The following is a 26,066-nucleotide window of genomic DNA, read 5'->3' as shown; positions in this document are numbered from 1 at the left end:
TCTGGTAGCCTGGGAAGACCCAGACAGACTGCATACTTGCAGCCAGGATTGGCAAGTTGGTTACTTCAGGGAGGGGAGCTACTCTGTAGCAGTGAGACTGAAGGTGAGCCACAGCTGCTTGTGAGTACTGATGTTCCCTTGGACACAGTGACTGCAAAGGTACAGCTGAGTAGTAGTACCCAGGCTGACACTGAGGCACCACTGTCATAGGATGCCAGGCTTCCTATGGAAGGGGAGCTGGGAAAGGTTACAAAGAGAGCTGAGACAGGCTCAGCTCTCAGACCCAACATTCAAGGCCTGTGGCAGGTAGCTAGGGAGGCACCTGATTCTCAAGGGAAGGGGGAATCTGTATACTGGGACAAAGGGTTACTGTATAGAGAGTGGACCCCTAAGGGAGGGCTAGAAGGTGAGCAGGTACATCAGTTGGTAGTGCCTAGAGCCTACCGTCTGGCACTTCTAGCCATAGCCCATGATATTCCCTTTGCAGGTCATATTAGCATAAAACATACAAAGAGACGTATCATGCAGAACTTCTATTGGCCTGGAATTCCCAGAGATGTAACAGGGTACTGCTGGACCTGTGAGCAGTGACAAAAGGTAGACAAGGCAGGAGACAAGATGAGAGCTCCTTTGATGCATTTGCCCGTGATTGAGGAGGCATTTCAAAGGGTAGCTATGGATATTGTGGGGCCTCAGAGTACCCAAAGTTCAAAAGGGAAAAAGTATATCCTTGTGGTAGTGGATTATGCTACACTATACCCTGAGGCAGAAAAGGTGGCAAATATTTTGTTAAGAGGTTTTCAGCAGGGTAGGCTTCCCAAAAGAAATACTGACTGACAGAGGTGCCAATTTCATGTCAGACCTACTGGCTTGTCTGTGGAAGTACTGTGGGGTGAAACACCTGAAGACCACCCCCTATCATCCCCAGACTAATGGTCTTGTTGAGAGGTTAAACTCTACAATCAAGTCCATGCTACTGGCATTTGCAGATCAGTTTAAGAGGGAGTGAGACAAATATTTGCCCCATCTGTTTGTTACAGAGAGGCTCCCCAGTAATCCACAATTTTTTCACCTTTTATGTTGCTGTTTGGGCACAGGGTGAGGGGACCTCTAGATTAATTCGAGATGAGTGGGAAGGTGAGTGTAAACCTCACAAGGAGTCTGTTGTGGCAAATATCCTAGACTTCAGGACAAGGTTCAGGGATATCATGGGTTTGGCCCAGGAGAACCAGGCAGTAGCCCAACAACAGAAAAAGGTGCGGTATGACAGGAATGCTTGAGCTAGAGAGTACTGCTGTGGGGCAGCAGGTAATGGTTCTCAGTGTCAGACACAAGCAGCTTGGGCGGGATCCTACAAGGTGGTAAGAAAGGTAAGTGATGTTAACTACATGATGGAACTGCTAGGCAGGGACACAAATTGTACCATGTTAACATGATGAAACCTTACCATGATAGGGAGGCCCTTGTGCTGAGCATTTGCAGTGGCTTGCAGGAGGAGTCTAAGGGAGAGCTGGTGACTGATCTACTCAGTGAGGCGTCGAATGACACCTCAGTGGAAGGGGTAGCAATGCCCCAGCGGCCATCTCCTACCCAAATTTGAGAATTCCGAGAAGTGTTGCAGGAGATTGGGGACACGTTCACTGGGAAACCAGGGTGCATCCACCTGGTGCAGCACCAGGTGGATACAGGACCCCAAAGGCTTATTAGGCAAGCCCCTTATAGGGTGCTTGAGAGAGTCCGACTCTAAGGGAGGAGATGCAGAAGATGTTGGAACTAGGGGTGATTCAAGAGTCCAACAGTCCCTGGGCCTCCCCAGTGGTGCTGATGCCAAAGAAGGATGGCAGCACCAGGTTCTGTGTGGACTACAGGAAGTTAAGCAGTCACACAGAGTCAGATGCCTAGGACAAAGGAGGCCCTAGAGCATCTGAGTGGGGCCAAGTATCTTACAACCATTGATCTTACCAAGGGTTATTGGCAGGTGCCCTTGACTCCCAGTGCCAGACAGAAGTCAGCCTCTGTGACTCCTTTTGGCTTGTATGAGTTCACAAAGATGCCCTTTGGATGAAGAATACCCCAGCAACTTTCTAGAGACTAGCAGATCATATCCTAGCAGGAGGGTTTGCCCTTGCTTACCTAGATGATATTGCCATCTACAGCCATTCCTGGCAAGAGCACCTTCAGCATGTCAGGGAGGTGCTGGGCAGACTACAAAGGGCAGGGTTCACCATTAAGTCCAGAAAATGTCAGGTGAGTATGGCAGAGGTCACCTACCTAGTGGGGAGTGGTAAGATCAGGCCAGAAGCTGTCAAAATAGAAGCCATTCAGGCATGACCTGCACCCATTACCAAAAAGCAGGTGAGGGCATTCTTATGGACAGCAGGATACTACAGAAAGTTCATCCCCAGTTATAGTACCATAGCTGGTCCTCTCACAGACCTGACAAGGAGAGAACAGAGCCAGCCAGCAAAATGCCAAGTTGCTAAGATAGAACCTAGGGTTGCAAGCATATATGTCAGTGCAGCACCACAGTGGGATTAGCAATGCCAACGCAGATGGTGTCTCAATACAGGGAATGGGGCAAGGTATACTCAGACCTAACCCTCTCAAGCAGCGTTTCTCAAGGGTCACTTGAAAATCTAGCTGGAGTTCTCTGGGGGGTGGGGTGGGGGATGTGTTAAGATAGGTAAAGGCTGTCAGCCTAGCCAGACAGAATCCTGTACATAATTCTGTCATTTGTAAATATTAATGTAAACCACAGGCTTGTTCTCTTAAATGTGAAAAGATTGCAATGGATATTGAACTGCAAAAATGTAACAACAGTGTACTCTGCTGTAAGAAAGATAAGTTGAGCATTTTATGATTGCCTTTGATGTCAAAATTCGGAGCCGATAGAGGGAGGCATCCTGCCTATTGTTTTAAGATCAGAGTTAATGGCTAGAATTTGCATGTATATAAATGTCCTTTATTGCTCTGGTTTCTGACCAGGTGTAAAGAATGCAAATGCAGTTTGTTAGCTTGGGAACACCAGAGAAGTGTGAAGAATGATGTCATGTGAAGCTCTGTATTAGCAATTTAAAGGGAGAATGAGAGTGCTCTGAGCATTTTGTCTTGAGAACAACCAACTCACCACTCTGCCTGTATGTAAGTAGGACTTTAGAACTATGTTTTCTCTTAGACGTAGCCAGGAAATAGGAAGATTAGAGTAGTCTGTTTTTCTAAGATGTCAGAACTTTTGCTACTGTATTATTTTAAGTATTCCTCTGTGATCTCTGAACTCCTGACTCGCACTGTATAGCGAGAAGTATTGTCTTGTGCTTTTATTATTTATTATTAAATATTTTTAAACCTTTCAACTGTGGTTGTTTTGTGTAGAGATAATTTAAGCTCTTAAGAGTACTTGCATGTCTTTGGTAAAACTGTACAAAGCTACTCCAATAGCTTTAGCCCTGGGCTACACTACCTATTTGGATAACAATATTGCACAGTAATTACTGGACACCCTTTAGCAAGGGCCTTTTTAGTAGCTGATAGGAGTAGGTGGTGACAGGTCTGTACTACCTTATAATCTGGGCAGAAGAGGGCATAGCTGGGGAACCTGTGCCAGCCTTCCCCAGGAGTATTTGTATACAACTCATATCTCAAAAAGTGTGTGTGTGTTGGGCAGGGACACGAAGCACTGGTAGGACAGAGAGGGTACGGTACAGGAGGTTTTGGCTTGCCTACTTGGCTAGAATATTAACCCTATATCTGTGGCAGTGCGGAGTCTTATTGGGGACCTGAAGAAAAAGGGAGAAACCAGCCCCAGACTGACTGTGATCTCTGTGTGCTCTTAAGGGAAATTGTACTTTACCTGTGTGTGTATTTATTATCCTTTCCCTATACGGACGCCCCTCACTGGTGTTAGTGGTGACGGTTGAGGTTCCTTGATTGCTGGGGCCAGTGCACGGGCGTCACATGGGGTATCAGAGCAACCGGATGACATCAGGAAGCACTAATTCCATACTTTTCCAAAACAGCCAAAATGGTGCAAGTGTACTTTCCAAGACATGGTAACTGTGGAAATAAAATGAGGGACAAGTCACACTTCTTTTACCCACACTCAATGGAGCAGCAGTAATCTAAAATAATAGAAATATAGCACACAACCGGACAAACTAATGAAAGCAACAAAATGTAAAACACACATAGTAAAAACAAAAGTTATTAGAAAAGGTAAGAACTTTCATGCCAACACAGGCACTTCCATCAGACCATAAAAAAAAAAAGAAAGAAAAATCAGGAAACATTTAAATAACCGATGAGTAAGTGGACACGCTTTCAAGACCAGTCTTAAAGAAACCTCATTTAAACCAAAGCCCTTTTTAGATTGTAATTGTAAAGTCTATGCAAGTTCTGTACATTTAGTAAGATTAGAAACATCTCCACCCCTTAAAACTTGAATGTAATAACTAACACCAAGAATGTAAAAGAATGATCATTCCCTGCAGTATGTACAAATTTTGATACAGCATTAGAAATTCTTATTTTAATATATGTTACAGTGCTGTTTTTATGCAGGCAAAACAAATCGCAGTTTAACAGAACATATAATGTAACATATGATATTAAAATAAAAATGTCTAATCAACATTTTACATTCTTGGTGTTATAATTATTAAATTCAAGTTTAAGGCATGGAGATGCTTCTAATCCTACTCAATTTGCAGAACGTATATGGATTTCACAATTGCAAGCAGATAAGGCGTTAGATTTAAATGCTCTTTAAGACCGGTCTTAAAGCAAGTGCACTTATTCAGTAACTGGTTATTTAAATGTTTGTTCTGTTTGGTGATTTTATGGTCTGATGAAGCACCTGTGCTGGCGTGAAGTGCTTACCTTTTCTAATAATTTTTGTTTTCACTGTTGCTGTGTTAACTGGTCTACATTTCATTGCTTTCATTAATCTAAAACAGCTTTGATAAATGAATACCATAATCATATAGCTGCACGAGAGTGTGTGTTTGTGGGGGCAGTTACCCCATAATCATATAGGTGCACAAGAGAGAGTGTGCGTTTGCGGGGGCAGTTCCAAGTGCGGTCAAAGATTTGCAAACATACCCAATTATGGATGAGTGTGTCCCCAATCAAGTCATATCCAAAACTATAAATAAATGGGATTTAAATGAAAGAATTAAAAAAAAAAAAAACAAACAGTCATGGACTATCAAGTCAATAATAAAAGGCAAATCTAGGACTCCCTACAACTACCAATCTGACTGCTTTGTGGACTAACACAAAGTACCAACGATTCTTCACAGACTGAAATGTTAGCGGCAAAAGTTATCCTTAAGGCCACAACCAACATAAATGCTGTAAAAGTCTTTTCTTTTTTTTAATTTATAGCCACTAACCACTGCCCACTGTTTCGGGATGCACACCAGCTAAAACTCAGTTTATTTCTCTGTTCTATTCTTTAAAGACACTTCTACTTTGAAACGGATGCCACTTAGCTAAAACACAAGATGAGCACATGGCTTCAGTAGTTCCAACACCAATGACACCTGCTTTGTGACAGGGTCATCTACTCTTTTCACACAGCTTAGCAGAACATCCAATTTCTGTCCCCTCATTCTTCAGATGTTTAACCAACCTCCTGCATCATCTGATAAAGTACAACTATGAACACATTTTTGAGTTGTGTGCTATGCCTATGTGGCAAGAAGCAACTGTCTTTCCAAGTCTGCATTCCCTAAACAAGTTACCATTCTTGTTAACCTGCAGGTGTGCTAAACCAAAAATATAAACACTTCATAGGCTGAGCAGGCACAAAAGCAAGGAATCCTACATGTGCCATCTGCAATTAGGGCTCAGAACAGACTCTGACTGCCAAAGGCCCAACAACCATGGGAAAGGCTGTGCAAATGAAAGTCTGCACTCCTTTCCCAGGGGATGAACCTAGTATGAAAGACAAAGGGACCAAAGCAGGGAAGAGCACAGCAAAGTATAACTGAGGATGAGAGTGCAGAACATTGAGCAGCAGCACAAGATTAAGAAAATGCTATACATCATGTTAAAATTTATACATGTACATCAGTAGTTCCTATTCATTTATACATGTACATCAGTTGTTCCTACTCAGCACACAATGTATGATGTACACGACCACTAAAGTTTTTGATACCCCTTTTAATGTGGTTTTATCTTACACCTTTAACTTTTTTTCTAAACCTACCACAGTCCAGCACATAACATTCTCCACATCCCATGATCCAGAAGTGGCTTTTTACTTGCTCCTTACCTTCTGTTGAGGATTCTTCATCCTCGTGGTCTTCATCACCAGACTGCTCCGGATTCTAGCAAAACAAATGAAAGGCTACATAAGCTGAGCCCACTTTAAACGTCACATTTTTGTAATCTGGTGAATCAGTCATCCTCTCTCATTTTCTAGCACCAACTCTCTCTCAAACCACAGATCTGGGACTGCCATACACCTCATAGTAAACAAGTTAGGTTGGGTCTTTCCAGTTAAACAATGTCTGCAAATTAGCTTCTATGGTTACGAGCACAGAGGACTTTACCATATCAGACACAGAGTTTGGAGGTCAGTCCTGATCCATATCAGACACAGGGTCCGGAGATCAGTCCCGATCCATATCAGACACAGGGTCCAGAGATCAGTCCCGATCCATATCAGACACAGGGTCCAGAGATCAGTCCCGATCCATATCAGACACAGGGTCCAGAGGTCAGTCCCGATCCATATCAGACACAGGGTCCAGAGGTCAGTCCTGATCCATATCAGACACAGGGTCCAGAGGTCAGTCCTGATCCATATCAGACACAGGGTCCAGAGGTCAGTCCTGATACATATCAGACACAGGGTCCAGAGGTCAGTCCTGATACATATCAGACACAGGGTCCAGAGGTCAGTCCTGATCCCCTGAAAAAGCAACACTTAGAATTAGACTTGTTAAAAGAAAGAATATTAAAATCTGACAAAAATGTAAAAAGTACCAAGTTTTTTAATAAATGTTTACAACTATATAATGGTATTACTGCAAAGGTAGAATGGCATGCAGCAAACATTAGTTATGAGAAAAAGAGAAAACTTGTTAGTGATGCTACAATGTACAATAATGGTACAGCATACCCACTTAATACATCTTTTGGAAAGTTTAAAACGAAATTACACAGACTGTTGACAAGACAATAATGCGTACTGAGAATTCACAAGGGAATACTGGTGAAGTTTGAAATAATAATTTGGGATAATATTTTGTTTCTACAGTCCCTGTAATATCCCCTCCCCTTTTCAGAAGGTTCTGAAGTTAAACAAAAAGGGAAAGGCAGGTGGAGAGGAAGGAAAGTAGCCACTGATTTTGCGATTGTAAAATTAAGCAACTTTCAACTGAATTCTCACCATATTTATGTTTTTAAAAAAGGTTTTCGTTTTATACCTACGAATAGGTCAAACTTGTTAACAGTGTTAAAAGATCTTAAACGGGGTCACAAGTTACATCTGAAAATTATTTTGAATGATATAAAACAATTTTCAGATATTTCTGGGGTTCAATTAAGAAAAAGGAATACATTAAAACCAGCTTTACACCACACTTAAGTTTTTAGAAAGCTGAGAACAAGACATATGGAAAACTATTACAGCCCCTTTAAAGGAAATTTTTTATAATTTGAGCACAGACTAGAGGAAAGCCTTATGGGAACTTAGAAATGAAAGCTGTTTACATATTATGAAGGCAGATAAAGGCTGCAGAGTTGTTTTAATTAACATGGTTTACAATAAAAAGTTGCTCATAAAAAATTAGTATCTTCCAGAATTTCTAACAAGTTTCAGTTAATGTTATAGACCGATTTGCAGTTATTATATATTTTTTTTTGTATCAAAAGGCAAATAGGTGTGTTGCTTTTTGAAGAACATCATCAAAAATGGCACAATTGTTTGGGATCTCCAGAGTGCACAGAAGCCAGTTAGATAAAGAAATGTTAATTTTTTGTCCAGTAATTACTGCTGATTTTAGTAAAATTGAGGCCATTTCTGTTTAGATTTAGTTTTTAATCCAGTGGTAAAAAGATGCAACTTCTTGGATTCGTGGAACTTTCTTGACCTGTTACAAATGTACAAGTTTACAGGAGAAGAAAATGTTATGGTAACCAGGATGTAGCTTCACTGTATACTAGTATTTTGCAAAACGTATGTGTACACTGCCTTAGAGAATATTTATATAAATTTCTGATTTTTCTGACAGTTTTGTTGATTTAGTTTTTTCACTTACAGAGTTGATACTTGATAATTATTTTATTTTAAGCAAAAGTTATTAAAAGCAGAAGTGCGGTATAGCAATGGGTGCCCGGATGGCCAATTTAGTAATGAGCTGGTGAGAGGAAATAAAAATGATTTACTCATGCCCTCTATAGATTTGAACACTACAACATTTTCTTTCTTTTACGAAAGGAACACTAGGGGAAGAGTCACTTTTTGGTTGCTGAAGTTGAAATCGATGTTAGTTTGTTTCAAGAAATTCAACAGCTGTATACACAGGAAGCCATTTTTTGCTAATTTGTGTGCCAGTATCCAACATAGTTTTATGAAGAAAAATTTTATAAAGGACAGTTTGTTCAACTGAGCAGGTTAACAGGTAGTAATGTTAAGTTTAAAGATGAAATTATATACTTAAAGCAATTATTTTTAGAATGGGGATATTCACCCAATGAACTTCAACATTATTTTTTGAGGCTGTCAATTTAAGAAAAACAAAGTTTTCTCAAATTACTGTAACAGATCTTAACAATATCAGTGAATGTAAAGGGGACCAATCCAATTTAAGAGCTTTTCCCCTTTCAAGCTCATTAGATTCTATCAAAATAAAATAGCCCGTGTGTGACAATTTAATGAATTGTCCTCAGTTAATGGCACTAAAAACAAGATTTACTTATAAGAAAGGGTTTACTTTCAAGACACTATCTGAACGAGTATAGGTAACTACTAATGAGAAAAAATATGCTATGCTTAAATGAAACAGTTGCAAGTACTGCGGGTACATATACAAAGGCTCTAATATTAAATTGAAACATTCACAAAAACAAATTTGGGCCAAAGGCCAATTTAATTGTAATTCTTGTTCAGTACTTTATCTGGCTATTTGCAAGTCATGTGAACGTTTTTATGTAGGAAAAACTACTAGAAAACTGTCAGAGAATTTACGAGCACATTTTATCTGTTAAAAATAAAGACCTTACAAATGCATTAGTAAAACATGCTCTTAACTGTAAAGACTTTGGTAAGTTTTCTGTTTTTCTTTTTTTTTGTTGTTGTTATAGATCATGTAGGTATTCAGTTGTATGGCAGGGACTTAAACTTGAAGAGAAAGAGGTTAACTGGCAAATAATATTAGAAGCAAGCAAAAGTCCAGGTTTAAATAATATTAAGTGCTTGCTTAAGTCACAATGTATATAATAAATGTTATTTATGCATTTGTCACTTTACCATACATGACTATTTAATATACTTGGTGTTTTTAATAACAGTTTGTTTTAGCTCTGAAGAAATTCTATCAAACTGAGCAAAAGTGCTCAGCTTACCAATGGTCTTGCTGTGTTTTTATTTCACACGTATACAGATGGATTAAAGTAACCACTCAGTTCCAGCAACTACTTTCTTGTTTTAACAATCCTGATCCCTCCCATAACTGTGTGTGTACAGCATGCATGTTCTCTTTGGTACTGGTCATTAGTGAAATCCCAAGCTAGTAGCAGGTGTCTGGTACAGGGAATACAATAATCTTAGGAATGAATGCAAACAAATCTTAGTAAAGTTAGTACAATCTCAACTGAAATCAAGTTAGTACCCTTTACCACACTCCAGACTTATGGGGTGAAATCAATTACCTACTTTGAAAGTGTCCACTTCATCCACTACTATTCATTAAGATGATTAAGCTAGCTACATCCAAAACAGAACATATATTTAACATTTGTTTACTGGGAAAGTCCGACTTGGACAGAGCCCATTTTCAGTGCAGGTCCAGGGAGAAACATTCTAGAAGCACGTCTTTGGAATGTGGGAGCAAACTGGAGCACCAGAAGGAAACCCACACGAACTCGGGGAAGACATGCAGAGTCTGCACAGAAGGCACCACAGTCGAGAATCTAACAGGGGATCCTCCTGCTTTGAGGTGACAATGATAACCACTGCTTTCATACAAGTACAAAACCTGCTTTTCGACTAAAGGCCCTATTAACATACGAGTTCCAAACAGATTCATCCTTGGGCCACTGCTATCTTCTCCATTCAGTGATATATCCACTGACCCACTCCACCTCAACTTGGTCAATTATGCACACATTGTATCACATCTTACTACTTAAATTATATAACACCACTAAGGTACTGGAAGTTGCTTAGGCTTCAGTTTTATGGTGAACGCAACTAACTTGTGGTCTGATATGACCAGAGAGGAAGTTGCATTTGGTGAGGAGCAAAGCAGCCCCATATTGGTAAGAATCAAGTCCATGACTTTATCCACCCAAACTGGGCTGTAGACTAACTGGTCCAGAGAGTTTGTACTGAAGTGCAGTAACGTGTAAATATACAAGTCTCCCAATTTGTGGAGAGGTAGTTGAGGTGTACCAGGAAAATGGTGCCTAGTTTAATACCTAGGGACTCCACACTAGTTAGAGTGGAGGTATGGACCAAACATGACAGAGCAGAAAGTTGGCATCCTAGACCAAATGGAGGGGAAAATGTTGTAGCTTTTATAAAACTTTAGGGTACAGGACATCAACTCTTGGGATACGGTAGAATGGAATCTTAATAGGTTCATAGGTGTGTACTAGGCTAATGGCCCTGGAGACTTTACAAGCCCAGCCCATAGAAGTGCCCTGGCATCATGCTGCCTGACGTTTGTTTCCAGTGCCTCTATCAAGTACAGCCACTGGAGTGATCCCCTGGATGAACTTTCTATTTTCCATCCATTCAAGATTTCTCTTGAAGAGGGCCAATGAGGTGCACTGCTTGACATATACAGGAAGTCTACTCCAGAGCATGGACAGTCTCTGGGTAATGAACCTGTCCCTCCAGCATGTTCTGCTGATTGTGGTAATGAGACTGAGGTCTCTGGAGCATGTGGTGCGGAGGGACTGGGATTTCTTTAGATGTAGCATTTCTAACAGAGCTGGGTCAGACATGGCTTTGTAAGTAAAGCAGAGATCGCCTCTTAGTAGACAATGAGAGAGAGAATAGCTGGAGTTGGTTTTTTTTAGTCTGTCAATATAGGACATGTGTTTAAAGCTTAGGATCCTCTTAGTGAAGTACTTTTGTGGCCTTTCCAGCTGTTGCATGTGTCTAATGAGATACATGCTAAATGGGGAATTACATTCGATAACTGACCTAATGAGGGAAGAGTAGAGAGAGATGATGACCGCTCTTCTTGGATGCAAAACCCTTTGTAATAAGATGTGCCACATAGGACATTCTGACCACAGTGGCAATGTGGTGGTCGAAGAAGAGGTTGCTGTCAACCTGTGTCCTCAGATCTCTTATAACGCCTTCAGTGTTCAGTGGGCTCCTATCGATGTGGTAATTAATGGGAACGGAGTTTTTCCCAAAGGGGATAATGATGCATTTTTTTGGCATCAAGCTTAAGGTCATGGTTTTGACACCACTCATTGGTCTCAGTGAGGTCTTTCTGTAGGACAGCTACATCAGTTGGAGAGTTAACAATGGCTCCCAGCTTGCAGTCGTTTGCGAACTTGGTCAGCCGGAGTTCCTCCATGTTGAGCCAGTTTGCAACTCACCTAGTGATATAGGGGCCGATGCCTAGTTTGTTGAATTTATCAATTCCTAGGTGGGGAATGGTATCAAAGGCCTTGGCCAGATCGAGGTAGGCTGTATGAACTGCCTTGCCCTCATCCACAGCTCTGGTGACTAACTCAAAGAAGTCAACCAGGTTGAGTAGGCATGATCTACCTTTCACAAAACCAAACTGTGTGGGATCTAGAGTTTGGAGATTCCCTATATTCTTGTTAATTAGGTCCATGATGATGCGCTCCATACCTTACATATCAGACTCGTAAGACTAATGGGGTGAAAATTCCCAGGGTCTGTAGTCACTCCCCCTTTATAGAGAAGGGCAACTGTAGCAGTGAGCCATTCGGCAGGGGCAAAGCCTAAGGTGAGGCTGTGATTGAACAGGGCACACAGATGCGGTGCCAGTTCACTTTGTAGTTCATGTAGAACAGATCCAGGGATATTGTCAGGTCCCATGGAGGCTGTATCCTTGGCCAATGCAGCTTTACCGTGTTCTGCAGTAATGCTGGGTGCCTGGCATTCCTCCGGTATTGTGACTGGTTCTTTGTGGGGGGAGAGGGGTAAAGTTGGCACTGAATCTGTCAGCCAGTACGGTGGCAATATCTGCTGGCTCAGTATGGGCAGTATCATTGTACAGAAACTCAGAGCAAACCTGGGTAATGCCGTGGAGATTCTTGATATAAACTACAGAAGGCTTTGTGGTTGTTTTTACTGTCGGCCGCAATTCTGCCTTCACAGCTGGCTTTAGAAGTTTTGATGAGGGATATCAACTTTTTGTTGAGGCTAATGAGTTTTCCCAGTCTTGGGACTTCTTTTTCTGCAAAAGTTTCTTCCTTCTGTTGTAGAATTTACTAATGGTGGGGGACTACCAGACTGGCTTCCTTTTTTAGAGGAAAGTATCTTGGTTCTGTTGGGTATGGCTAGTTCCATGCATTAATGTACGATATGATTTGGCAGCCATGCATCTATTTTCCATTGATATAGGTGCCGTGAAGTTAGCCGCCTCTGTTTTTAGGAGCCCAAAGTCAGCTTTGGAGAAGTTTTTCACGGTGGTTACCTTTGTGGGGGGGGGGGTGTAAGTGATACGTGGATTTTCATGTGATTAGTTTGTGGTCGGCTCTAACCAGGGTGGGAATTGACTACTGAAGTAGAGTAACGGTTGCCCATGTTAGTAATAACCAGGTCAAGGATGTTGCTTCCTCTAGTGGGGGTAAGAATGAGCTGGTCCAGGGCATTGGAACTGATGAATTTCAGGAAGAGTTGGGACAGTGTACTGGTGCACGAGTAGTTTTCCCAGTTGATGGAGGGGTAGTTGAAGTCACCTAGTACGAGAGTGTTGGGTTGGACCATAACACTTTCCTGGGTGCTTAGGAACGTGGAGGAGAGTCTTGGGACATGGTTGGAGACCTATAGCAGGTTACAACCTGAATCACCATCTTACCCAATGTTAGTTGTACCTGAAGTTATCCCAGATGCATTATGCTGGGCAACTAGTCTGGAGGTGTGCATATCCTTTATGAATATGGAGACACCACCGCCTTTGGAGCTTCGGTCCATGTTCTGGGGCCGAAAGGTGTGGAATGAGTTATAGCCTGGTAGCGCAGGGGTGCTTTCTGCTGCTTTGAACCAAGTCTCCGTTAAAACACAAATGTTTATGTTCTCCATTTTAAAAAGTGCTGCGAGCAAGTACATCTTGAGAGTTGGACGTCTAGCGTTGAGCAGCACGACCCTCAGATTGCACTAATAAGTAGTTTGTAGTGCATTTGGCTTGAAGGAGAAATATGGAGTTAAACTACACAATTCTATGTTACAGGTGGTTTACTGGGAGCATGGTCAGTACATTATCGCAATTCACAGTCGATATAGTTTGCTTGTTTCAACTTGATGACCAGGTAAATGGACTGCTCGACACACACTTAACAGAAAATTGTACACTAAATACAGAACTCAAAGTTGTACATAAAACAGTAATAAGATACTGTATTGTGTTTACAGTAATAAATGCAAGTGATACAGCATGTACAGTTTAGGCATAAAACCATACTTTTAACAACCACTGGCTCTCACCAGTCTATATACCCAGTTTTCAAATACCTGCACCGACTACACATCTGCTGTCATTCTTCCTCATTAAAAAGCTGTTGCTCCTGTAAGCAATATTACAGAAAGTATGTGTCAAGAGTACATCCCAACACCTTCAACACACCCCAGAAAGGTACTGTCAATCCACTGCCAATCTAAGCTGGATCAGCCAATGAGCCCATTTAGAAAAAGAAATTCAGTTTACTGCAATGACAGGCTGAACACCATGCAAAAATACAGATCCTGACAGTGCATTAGCACATTCCTTTAAACGCAACGTCCCCTTAAGTGTTCTCTTCCAAACATTCATACAAGCACAACTAAGCTGAAGTGCTTCCAGTTCATTTACCTCTTTGTAGGCAGTAATTTCGTTCTCGTAGTCGCGGTTGTACTTGCGAATTTTCTGTCGCAGTGTGCTGAGTGCTTTCGCGTTGTTCTTGTTCATTTTCTTCTTTCCCTCCTTGTCATCCCATATCTGTTATGAAAACACGTCGATAAAGTTACAAAAAACAAACGGGAAGAAAAAGATGGGAATATTGTGCAACATTCACAGCACTGCAGAAGGCACTGGGAAAGCCAAAAAAAGCAACAGAGTTCTGCATGCCATACAAACAGAAATAATACCTGCAATAAGTGGTTACCAAAATGGTAAAGGAATGCAAAATCTGTTGTGTAATACGGGGCTCAAAGCTGACCATGTAGACATGAAGCCTAGAAAAACAGTATTAGGAAACAGATGCACTGCAGTGAAGGAAGTGGGGCTGAAGGCAAACAGAAATCAGGCAATAACAGATCGGAATAACATTAAGCTAGTGACCACAGTGACCATAAGAGGCCTAGCCATATCCACCTTAAGAGGACAAATTATCACCCTTTACAATTACTATACAGTGTCCCAAACCTACACCTGAAAACACACTGTTCACAAAGAGAAGAGTATGGCCCTTAAATGCACATCTGCACAAGTGTTACAGTTTTGTCTCAGAGGTGATCTCCAGTGTCTAGAGAGCTAGCAATCTGTTGAGCATTGTCAATACTCGTACGAGGTTGCTAACGCCTGGAACTCCTTACCTGTATCCACCAGAACAATACCCTCCCCTCCTATCTTTCAAAACCACTATGAAAGACTTCCTAGCGGAAATCTTACTTTGTCGTTGCTCAAAACCAAGATGAACTATATCCTTAAATGGTAACAAGTACCTTTTCATTCCTTACACCTCCTTACTCTCCCTTCTTCACTCACTTCCTTACTGCTATTTAATGCTCTTCCCTGGCTTTCACTGCAAAATTTACCATAAGCCTGTTTTTTCCCTCACTTCATATTGCAATTCCTCTTTGTATTAGACTAGCTTACTTTTAATCTCTCTACAAACGGTCTAAAATTTCTGTAAATATTAAAGGATTGTCATATACCTTGTACTGTTTCTTAACCAATGTTTTATATTATGTCTAAATTATTATAATTATTTCAACTGCAGATGTTTATTTTTGAAGATTGTATACTTATTTTTCTTAAAACACTTTGTAATAATTTGGAATTTTTGTCCCCAGGCCTCCACTAAAAATGGGTTTCTACCCAGTTGGACTTTCTCGGTAATCAAATGTTAATAAACAACAAAGTTGACTGAAACAGCATAAGGAATAGGAATTATAACCATCATAATGGAATGAACAGGCTGGTCTTCATTTGAGTTTCATACAAACGTTGCAGTCAGCTAATACTTTAACCACCTCCATTTTCTACCCAAGGCTTGCATACTTTTGAAATGTCTGTGTTAACACACACCCCCCCCAACAGATGTGAGATGTCTGTGAAAGACAAGGCATCTTTTGGGGTGCCTAAATATTTCATTTTACACTTGCCATTCATGCTCCCTTCCTGCTCTCGTCCTTCCTTATTTCCACCTCCCTTCAGTAACTAGGCAACTCCACATCATACCCACTCCCTCCCCACTTTACTTAAAAAGCCTTTAGCTTCTACAGTCAGTACCTGGTAAAATGTTACACCACAGAGATACACATGGGCAGGAAACAATGTACTTCATTCCCAGAAAAAGGCAGCTACATACAACCTGGACAACATGTTCCTTACCTCTTAATTTCACCAAGCAGACTCTTCCCCTTCTGCAGCATTTACTCTGTTAAGTTTAGAGTTTAGAAGACAGCAAAAAGTACAGTTTTGTACCTACCATAAATGTAGATGTTAGAGTGCTCATACAGCTGCAGTCATTACAGATGGGTTATCCTGCCGTCAGGTGGGTCCTCGGTCGGCCGAATTCCAAAGTCTAGGTCCGGCGTCGGTTGTCGTCGCTTCTTCCCTGACATCAGTGCAGCAGGGGTATAAAAGAGCCAGCCGACGCCATCTTCTTCAGTTTTTCTTGCCCCAGATGTCAGGTGCCCCCAGAAGGAAGGCGAAACATAAACTTATGTAATCATGCAATATAGAATAATCAAAAAACAGTAGTTGCAAGCAAATACACCATAAAAAAATACCCCAAATAGGTTGTATGAGAAGGTTTTTGTCATAAGGCCTGTCCTAAGAGGGGATGGAGGGGGGGAAACCTGGACTGCAGCTGTATGAGCACTCGAACATATACATTTATGGTAGGTACAAAACTGTACTATGTTCTTCGTGCATACAGCTGCAGTCATAACAGATGGGAAGAAACCCAAAGCTAAGTAGGGGTGGCAGGCACTAAGTGGAACTAGGAGGAGCAAGGATGCCCTGCAAGATAGCTGTGGCAAATCCCACTCTAGATTTAGAGTAAAGTGGAAGGTGATCGTGTTTGGAGAAAGTGTGCACTGAACTCCAAGTGGCTGCTTCCAAAATGTCCTTGGTAGGAACCCCCCTGAGGAAAGCTGCAGAGGTAGCTGTGGCCCTTGTGGAGTGGGATCTGATTCTTGAAGGCACAGCTTTTCCATGAAATGAGTAACAGGAGTATGCAGTGGGCTATCCATTTTGAGCTTGTCTGTTTGGAGATCACCTTTCCTTGAGCACCTGTAGCATAGGACACAAAGAGTTGCTCAGATTTCCTGAATGGCTTTGTCCTGTCCAAATAATAACAAAGTTGTCTGTGAATGTCCAAGGAATGCAGTAGTCTTTCCCCTTTGTTTTGTGGGTTAGGGTAAAAGGTAGGTAAGTGGATAGTCTGATTCAAGGCTACACTGGATACTACCTTTGGCATAAAGGTAGGGTTGGTTCGTAAGGAAACTGTCCTGATGGAAAATGATGAAAGGTTGCACAGCCATGAGGGCCTGTAGTTCCGAAACCCTGCGTGCTGAGGTGATAGCCAGAAGGAAGGCTGTTTTCCATGACAAGCATTGTAGTTCTGTTGAAGCAGCTGGCTCAAATGGAGGAAGGGTCAGCTTTTCCAATATGAAGTTGAGGTCCCAAGCAGGGACTGGTGGTTTCCTTGGGGGTTTTATATTCTTTGCCCCTCTGAGGAACTGTCTTAAGAGAGGATGAGAGAATAAAGGAGGATCTGTGTTGTATTGTGCAGAAATGGCTGAAGCGTGGATTTTGATGGAGGAGGAGGAAAGTCCACTGTTTAACATCTCAGCTGTAAAATTTGAGGTAAATTTATTACCCAAGGATTCTGGCCCTTTTTCTGATTCCAGGCACAAAATCGTTTCCATTTGGCGGAGTAGACTTTTCTAGTAGAAGGTCTTCTGGCCTCCAAAATGACATCCTGCACCTCCTTGGAGAGGAGGGTCTGTTGGGAAATCAAGGGATTCTCCATGCAGCTAGATTTAGGGTTTTGAGCTGGCTGTGAAGAGTTTTGAAGTTGTGCTGGGACAACAGAAGAGGCACTAGAGGTAGGATCCATGGTGGGGAATGTGTCAGGCTCTTCAGGAGCGGATACCAGTGTTGTCTTGGCCAATCTGGAGCAATGAGAATCATTTTCGGCCTCTCTACTCTGGCTTTTAATAGAACTTTGGGCAGCAGAGGAAGAGGCGGAAAGGCATAGACTGTCAACTTTGTCCAATTGAAAGAAAGTGCGTCCACTTTCCAGGCCTGTGGATAACAGGTCCTTGAACAAAATTTTTTCAATTGGTAATTTCTGTGGGTAGCAAAGAGATCTATGTCTGGCTGTCCCCATGCCTGAGTTATCTTTGCGAAAACTTGAGGATGCAACTTCCATTCGTGTGGATCTGTCATATGTCTGCTTAGACTGTCTGCCAGTGTGTTTTCCTTCCCTGGCAGGAATTGTGCCTGAAGTTGGATTTGCAATTCCAGAGCTGTGTTCCATAGGGTCATGGCTAGTCTGCACAGGGGGTATGAATGAGTTCCCCCCTGTTTGTTTATGTACCACATCACTGTGGTGTTGTCTGTCCTCATCAATAGCTGGCCTGGATGCAGTAGGTCTTTGAAGGCCATAATAGCATTTTGCACTGCTAGCATTTCCTTTTGGTTGATGTGTAGGTGCTTCTCTTTTTGGGACCATTTTCCCTGAATGCACTGATCTGTCATGTGCGCCCCCCAGGCGTAGTCCGAGGCGTCTGTTGTGATGACTTGAGTTGCTTGAGGCACGCAGAAAGGGAGACCTATGTTTCTTTGGCATGCTTGAGTCCACCACAGAAATTCCTTTTGAAGACATGGAATGAGTGGTATAATTGTTTCCAAACTGTGGCTGTGTTGAGACCATAAGTTTTTTAGGTACCATTGAAGTTTCCTCATATGCAGCTTTGCACATGGGATCAGAAGGATGCAAGATGCCATGAATCCCAGAGCCTGCAGGACTTTCCTTGCAGTCAGCCTGCTGAAGGTTGCCATTTTGCTCAAGTATTGAGATAGTTGCCCTTGTTTGTCTGGCGTGAGGTAGGCCATCTGGGTGGTTGTATTCAAGCTGGCACCCAGGAAAATTATTTTTTTTGAGAGGGCATTAGTTTTGATTTCTTTTTGTTGACTGTGTATCCCAGAAAGTTCAACAGTTTTATTACAAACGCCAGGTGTTTCAGAAGTATGTCCTTGCTGTCCGCTTGAATCAGGCAGTCGTCCAGATATGGGTATATTTGTATTCCTTGAAGTCTGCAGAAGGCAATTACTGATGCCAGGCATTTTGTAAACACTCTGGGCGCAGTAGATAAGCCAAAGGGCAATGCAGAGAATTGATAATGGGTTGAACCTGCAAGAAATCTGAGGTATCTTCTGCAATCTTGTCTGATAGGGACATGCAGGTATGCCTCCTTGAGGTCCAATGTTACCAGCCAACACTCCTTGCCCAGCATGGGAAGAAGCTGCTGTAATGTGAGCATCTTGAATTTTGGTACCTATAAATATGTGTTTAGGATGGATAGGTCTAAAATAGGTCTCCAATCTTTGTCTTTCCTTGGTACCAGGAATAGTCTGGAATAAAACCCTTGACCTTGTTCTTTTGCAGGTACCTCTTGAATAGCTTTCATGTCCATGAGAGCTGAAATTTGTTTTTGTGCCTCTGCCCTTTGATTTTGTGGCAGGTTTGGCATGTCTCTCATTTTTGGAAGGGTGTGAAAGTGGAATCTGTAGCCTCTGTCTATAATGTCCAGAATCCATTTGTCTTTTGTGACAATATGCCAGTTTTTTGAGAATAATGCCAGTTTTCCGCCCACAGGTGCTGCCATTAAAGCTTTGCTTGGCAGGTAAAGGGGGAAGTCATTGTGTCTGCTTTCTGAATGACTGTGATCTATCTATCTTCACCTCTTGGGGTTGGTGCTTGCCATTGTCTGGCTCTGAATGATCCTTGAGGTTGCCCTCTACCCCTCGGGCGTCTGTATCTGCCTCTTTGAGGTCTGTCCGTGGCTGGAAAGGACCAATTTTCTGAAGGCCAGTTTCTGTTGAAATGTGGAGGTTGTACCTGCAGGAAATCTTTCACTGTTTGCCATTGATCTCGCTTTTTTCTCCATTTTCTTTAGTACCTCCTCAGCTTAACACCAAACAATACATCTTTTTGAAGAGGTGCATCTAGTAATTTAGCTTTGACATGATCTGGTAAGGCTTGCTCTTTGAGCCAAGCATGTCTACGTATGACAGACCCTGTAACAGCAGCTCTACATGAGGCCTCTAAAGCATCGAAACCACACTGCAAGGTATGTTTACCCACTTGCTCTGCACCATGCAACAAATCCTGCAACTCTTTTAAATCTGGTTGTTCTGGTTGTGTCGTTTTGCTTTTCAACTGAGATAACAAAAACTGTTGATACTTTAACATATGGAACTGACAAGTTTAATGCCCTCATGGTTAAAGTGGCCGAGGTATACACCTTTTTCCCCCACCTTTCTAAAGCTCTGGAATCTCTCTCTGAAGGTAATGGCTTTTTAGCAGTAGAGGCCTTAATTCCCTTGGGACCCTGTGAAATAGTTTCTGGGTCAGCAGTATGGCTTTTGTATAGGAACTGGTGTGAATCAGGAACCCGGTAATACCTGTCTGGTTTAACAGGAGCTGCAGGTAAAGAATCTGGGTTGAGGCTGGCTTCTGTGTACACATCATCTAATATATCTAAAACAGGAGGGATAGCCAGGGGCCTATGCTGGGGGAGCAAGAGAAAATCCCTGAGCCTTTTCTTGGAATCTGAGTAATTTTGGCCTTCCCAGCGAAAGTGTTCCCTCAAAGTATGTAGGGTTTCCCCAAAAGAGTAGTCCCTCGGGGGGGGGGGAAGGGAGACCGAGGGAATAGACTCCTCTGCATCAGAGTCTTCAAAAGGAGAATAGGTATAGTCCTGATCTTTAGAATGTTCAGAGGTAATAGTGGCTTGATCTGAGGAGGGAATAGACTCCTCTGCATCAGAGTCTTCAAAAGGAGAATAGGTATAGTCCTGGTCTTTAGAATGTTCAGAGGTAATAGAGGCTTGATCTGAGGAGGGAATAGACTCCTCTGCATCAGAGTCTTCAAAAGGAGAATAGGTATAGTCCTAGTCTTCAGAATGTTCAGAGGTAATAGAGGCTTGATCTGAGGAAGGGTAGTCTTCCTCTAATCTGGGCCTTTTGTCCGAGGGGGGTTGAGAACCCCTGATAAGAGTAATCAAATCCTCAGCCATTTTGAGCATCTGTTTTTTAGGCACGGGGCCTTGAGAGGGGGGTCTGAGGTCCCTGTTTTTTAGTTTTCATGGCTGCTTTAGATTTTGTGAAAGCTTTAATAGAGAAGGAGGAAGGCCTGAAGACACCTTGAGAAATGGCAGGCCTGTCTAAACTCTGAGTTTCCCCGCCAAGAGTGGCGTCGGTATCTGTAGTTGGAATGGGGACAGAGGAGCCTGCGACCTCGGGTACTGAAGACACCGGTAATGAAGTGTCATCGGTACTCAGGGGCTGCGTAGGCGCCTCGCTGAGAACCGGTAGTCGGCCTTAGCGTGGTGTCAGTAGAAGTCACGGACCTCGTATGTCGGTCCTTATCTTTGTGTCTTTTACTCAAAACTGGAGTCGGAGTATCCGATGACATAATATAATTAAATTTTTTACCAAAATAGTGAAGGGCGAACTCCGCTCGACACTTAATAGTGCGTTTGTTGAATCTAGCACAAAAACGGCAGGCCGAGACATCGTGGTCTGGGCCTAAGCAAGGAATACAGAAAGAGTGGAAATCTGTATGCGGTATTTGCTTCCCCACATGAAATGCAATTATTAACTTTGTCTGACATCGGTCTGAGGCAAGAAAAGTTTCCCCAACGGGGTACTTAGCTTTCAAGAAGACTTCGGCTGAAATATTTTCGTAAATCTCAGGAGCTGGCCGACCGGCACTTGCGAACTGCTTCTGCTTCGGGCACCGCGCGGCAAGAAAGACTACAGAAGATGGCATTGGCTGGCTCTTTTATACCCCTGCCGCACTGACGTCAGGGAAGAAGTGACGACAACCGACGCCGGACCTAGACTTCGGAATTCGGCTGACCGAGGACCCGCCTGACGGCAGGATAACCTATCTGTTATGACTGCAGCAGCTGTATGCACGATGAACATCTGCCCAGAACAAAAAATAGCCAAACTAAAACTGTTCTACATAATAAATAAATAAAAATGCAAAAAAAGAAAAGTGGCAAAGTGGAATCACAAGAAGGTAATGAATGTAAAGATAGTAGTTTTCAGAGGTGAGACTGATGCAGCACTGCTGTAAAACAAGCACAGTGAAATGAAGTATTACGACAAGCAGGAACAGGCAGAGAGAGATTACACAGTGAGCCACGCACGAAAAAAATATAGTACGTGCTCAGAATATGCAGTGATCCATGCACGAAAAGCACAGTACGTGGTCAGAACATGCCAAACAACGCAGCTTCCATATCATTTAGCAGCCACCACTCCCAAGTCTACAAGTGGGTAACATTTGAAAGACATGTGGATGCACTTTTTCAAAAGCAATTTTAAGGCAGGTGTACTCCAACTGCAAGTTTCTCCACCTTTTCCATATAATAAAATGCACAACTAAAAGGAAGAGGTAAATAAATGTTGCAATTCACACACTCCTCTTAAAATCTGACACCACCAAATAAATCAAAAACATTTACGTTTTAAAAAGATAAACTTTCAGTAATTAGCACACTGCTGCAAATATTTCCAAGTATGAATAAAGCGATTAAAGGACTTTTCAATGAAATCAGTGACTGTACAAATTTATGCTCAAGTACCCTAAGGGTCACACACTAAGCAAATATATACTATTACACAGTTCTCTACAGACAGATTTAATAGTGTAAAACAAATATACATGCTAAACTTATGACAAACTTTAGCAATATCAAGATACTAACGTTACAGCAATTTTGCATGGTAGGGGTATGAACGTGCAATACAATACTAGTATGAACTTTACCTGTACTTTGTTAGCCTTGCTACGGACTTACACCTGTACTTACCAAGTTACAGCATGTGATTTATGTCTGCTTTAATAAGTGCTACTTCTTGTACGCACATGCTCTCCGTTAATCTGGTGCTATATACAATAAGTTTTACAAGCACATTACATACTGTGCCTTTCTAACAGGGCCTAGATCATGGCTAAAACTGGTCGTTGGACAATCCACTCATCTGGTTAACAGATGTAAAAATGTTACCCAAAAAGACTGAACTATTAATACACATTTCAACTATAAATGTTAAATCTGGTTTGAAGTTAACCGCTTCTAATTTTTAGCAGCCACTGAAATTTTACACCTAGCTTAGTGTTTTGACTCCCCTTTAAGCACCCAAGATACCAGCTGTTTCATGTCTTTTCTGTGGGTGAAAGTGCTGTAAACAGACCCAAGAGGAGAAAACTAAAGCAGTGAGCCAGAAACAAAAGCCTCAACAGCAGCCAAAATTCAATGCACCACCCAAGATCTCAGTATTTAAATTTGACCAGTACAGCTAAAGTCAAATATTTAGGGTAATCTCTCGCATATAATCATTTCTTGCTGTATTTTAATATTTTATTTACACGTTAAGTCTTACAGAACACTAATTTGTGCAGGAACCAACTTCAGGAAAACTACAACTACATCCATGGCAATCTGTTCTTAAACTTTTATTTAACCACTTCTTCATTTTACAGCTTCACTTACCCTAGTCTTGGAAATATTCTTATCAAAGATTGGGGGGGGGGGGGGGCTGAACATATATTAAAGTGTACTTCCCCCAAAACAAGTCCTCAAGGTAATATCCAAGGCAAAGAACATTACTTTTATGGGGTCAAACAACATACTGTGCTGGCTACTGGTCTGATTGAAAAACGACTTGCCAGACTCCTTGCAGAGGTTATTCAGTATCAGCCTCCAAAGAGGGCTTCATGCCAGATGAATGAGGGACAGCAACAGTCATTCCTCTGCACAAAGGTGCGGTGTCAACTCATCCAGGTAATTACAGACCCATAAGCCTAAGCCTGACTAGACTCATTTCTAAGATTAAGGAAATGATTATGGAATTAATAAGGAAATAAGTAACCTACACAAGCTACATCCTGCATACTTAACCAGGTCAAACTATTTTCAGAAGGTTACTGAAGCAATGATGTGAGGGAGGCTGCGGTGGTGCAGTAGTTAGTGTTGCTGCCTCACAGCAAGAGGTTCTCCGGTTTGATCTTCAGCTAGGATTCCTTCTGTGCGGAGTCTGCATGTTCTCCCTGTGGTCGCGTGGGTTTCCTCCCACATCCCAAAGACATGCTGTAGGTGGATTGGACAATCTAAACTGGCCATAGGCGTCAGTATGTGCACGTGCGTGCCTTCTGTGGAAGGTTGGGCGCCATGCTGGCAACTCTACACAGTAAAACTCCACTGCCAATCATAAGCAGACAAGGTGATCCGCTGTGGCGACCCCTAACAGGGAAAAGCCTAAAGACGACTGAAGCAATGATGTGAACAATCTAGATATCGCAAAAAAGCATCCAACACCATCTCACACTTCGATATTAGAGATGAACTTTCCCAGCTAACTCTAAATCCTTATGTAGCTCGTTGGATACCAAAAGAGCACCCAGGAAATTAGGTAGGATGGCTCTACTTCCTCCAAAAGACCTTAACTAACACTAACAGTGTACCACAGAGTTCAGTCCTTGGGCCATTCCTCATTGGTATTAACATTTGCTTTGCCCTCCTAGAAAGTAAAGGGTTTATGGCTAACCAAGTTTGCAGACAGCAAAGTTGGTGCAATCAAACTCCCTAAAGGCATCAAAATTCTCCAACAGAGCCTATCCCAAATAAATAGCTGGTGTCAAAACCATGAACTAAAGCTAAATGCCAAGAAATGTATAACCGTATCTTTTGGCAAGCATTACTTCCCTTGTACCTATCACATTGACAACAAACCCCTGAAAGGTGATCATGTAGTTAGGGTTCCGTTAACGTATGCTGACAAACTGTCAGTTTGCTCACCATGTACACACCACTGGAAGTCCCTCACCCCCATCACACAGCTAACATCTAAAGGCATGAGACGTCCAGGTCCAGAGATGTAATCATTCCATCGTTACTTGGCTCCAATCAGTCGAATCATTAAATATTATGTCCGATTTGGTATGAACTTGCTCAAACACTTGGTACAACTGGAGCAATCACAATGCTGTCTCACTTAAATACGAATGGCCTAAACCATAAAAAATATGCAGACCATCTGAAAGACTTGTCTCTCCTCCTGATATCATGCAGGCTAGTAAGGCCTTAACATACAGTACTCTGTTAGGCTTACTACACACCTGCAAGTCCAATGGTAGCTTAAAGATCCATTCAAGGGATATCAATCTCTTTTGCAACATAAACAGAGCATGTTGGAGGGACAGACAATCTCTCTTTTTTGGAACAGTCCTGCACTCCAGAAAGTCAGAAACTCCTTACACATAACTTGGATAATGTGTGGTACACACACACACACACACACACACACACACACACACACACACACACACACACACACACACACACACACACACACACACACACAAATTTTAGAACCCATTACCGTCATGGATAAGGGCAAGTAAACATCAAGATATCCTTGTTCTGCTTGACTATTATTAATACGCAAAATATAAGGGCTAAAAGCTACCATGGGAATGTAAGGCTCGGCTTAAGATCCTCAATTCAACAGCCATATATGAACCATATATTATACCTTTATGAGTAATTTGTACACGATATTTATTTTACTAGAAATAACAGTAACATTTAGATGGTTTGGTCTCAATATTTACATCAATCTGTTCCCTGATGGGTCTACCATGTCAATTTTGAAGAAACTTACATAAAGGAAAATAATTTTGTTTATTCTTGAAGTCAACTTTTAAGATAAAAAAGTGTCAAATCTGATGTTAAAGTTACCCGAGTTTGCCATGTTTTCACAGCTAGTAGAATTTTACATACTATAAACACTATTACATTTACTATATTATAAAAATTGAGGCACTCCTGTCGCAAGTTCTTTACAGTCCCCACAAGCAGTTTTCGGCAAACTGACTAATAAAGGCGTTTCACTGTTTTCCAGCAATGCTATAACCATACAATTATGTGCATTGGCAAAGTGTGCCCGTTACAATTGCATCTTTTACCTTGTGAATTCTGTCTGTTGCCAGCCAACTGGAACCCAGTGGATAAAAAGATGCAATCGGACCACACAGGCTTTGCTCTTGCACAGTTATGGCGCAAGGAATCAAACATGTCACGAGTACAAAGTGAAACATATTTAAGCAGACCTAATCAAACAAGACTGATCTTTTTTCCCCAAACATCTTTATTAAATTTACACGACAAA

General features: G+C 41.9%; 1 protein-coding gene across 2 annotated transcripts in view; it reads right to left on the bottom strand.

Annotated features, from left to right (window-relative positions):
- Positions 1-26,066, bottom strand: part of EIF3C (eukaryotic translation initiation factor 3 subunit C) — a 484,610-nt gene that overhangs the window by 422,370 nt on the left and 36,174 nt on the right. For both annotated transcript variants that reach the window (XM_044085060.1, XM_044085061.1), the window contains exons 5-6: positions 14,235-14,360; positions 6,278-6,332 (exon numbers count right to left, since the gene is read on the bottom strand). In XM_044085060.1, coding sequence (XP_043940995.1) covers positions 6,278-6,332; positions 14,235-14,360 — 181 coding nt within the window. The remainder of the gene's footprint in view (positions 1-6,277; positions 6,333-14,234; positions 14,361-26,066) is intronic.

The sequence above is a fragment of the Protopterus annectens genome, chromosome 10.part0, assembly GCF_019279795.1.
Source record: "Protopterus annectens isolate FY-2018-M chromosome 10.part0, PAN1.0, whole genome shotgun sequence".
NCBI lineage: Eukaryota > Metazoa > Chordata > Ceratodontiformes > Protopteridae > Protopterus > Protopterus annectens.
This window is presented reverse-complemented; position numbering and strand designations above follow the sequence as displayed.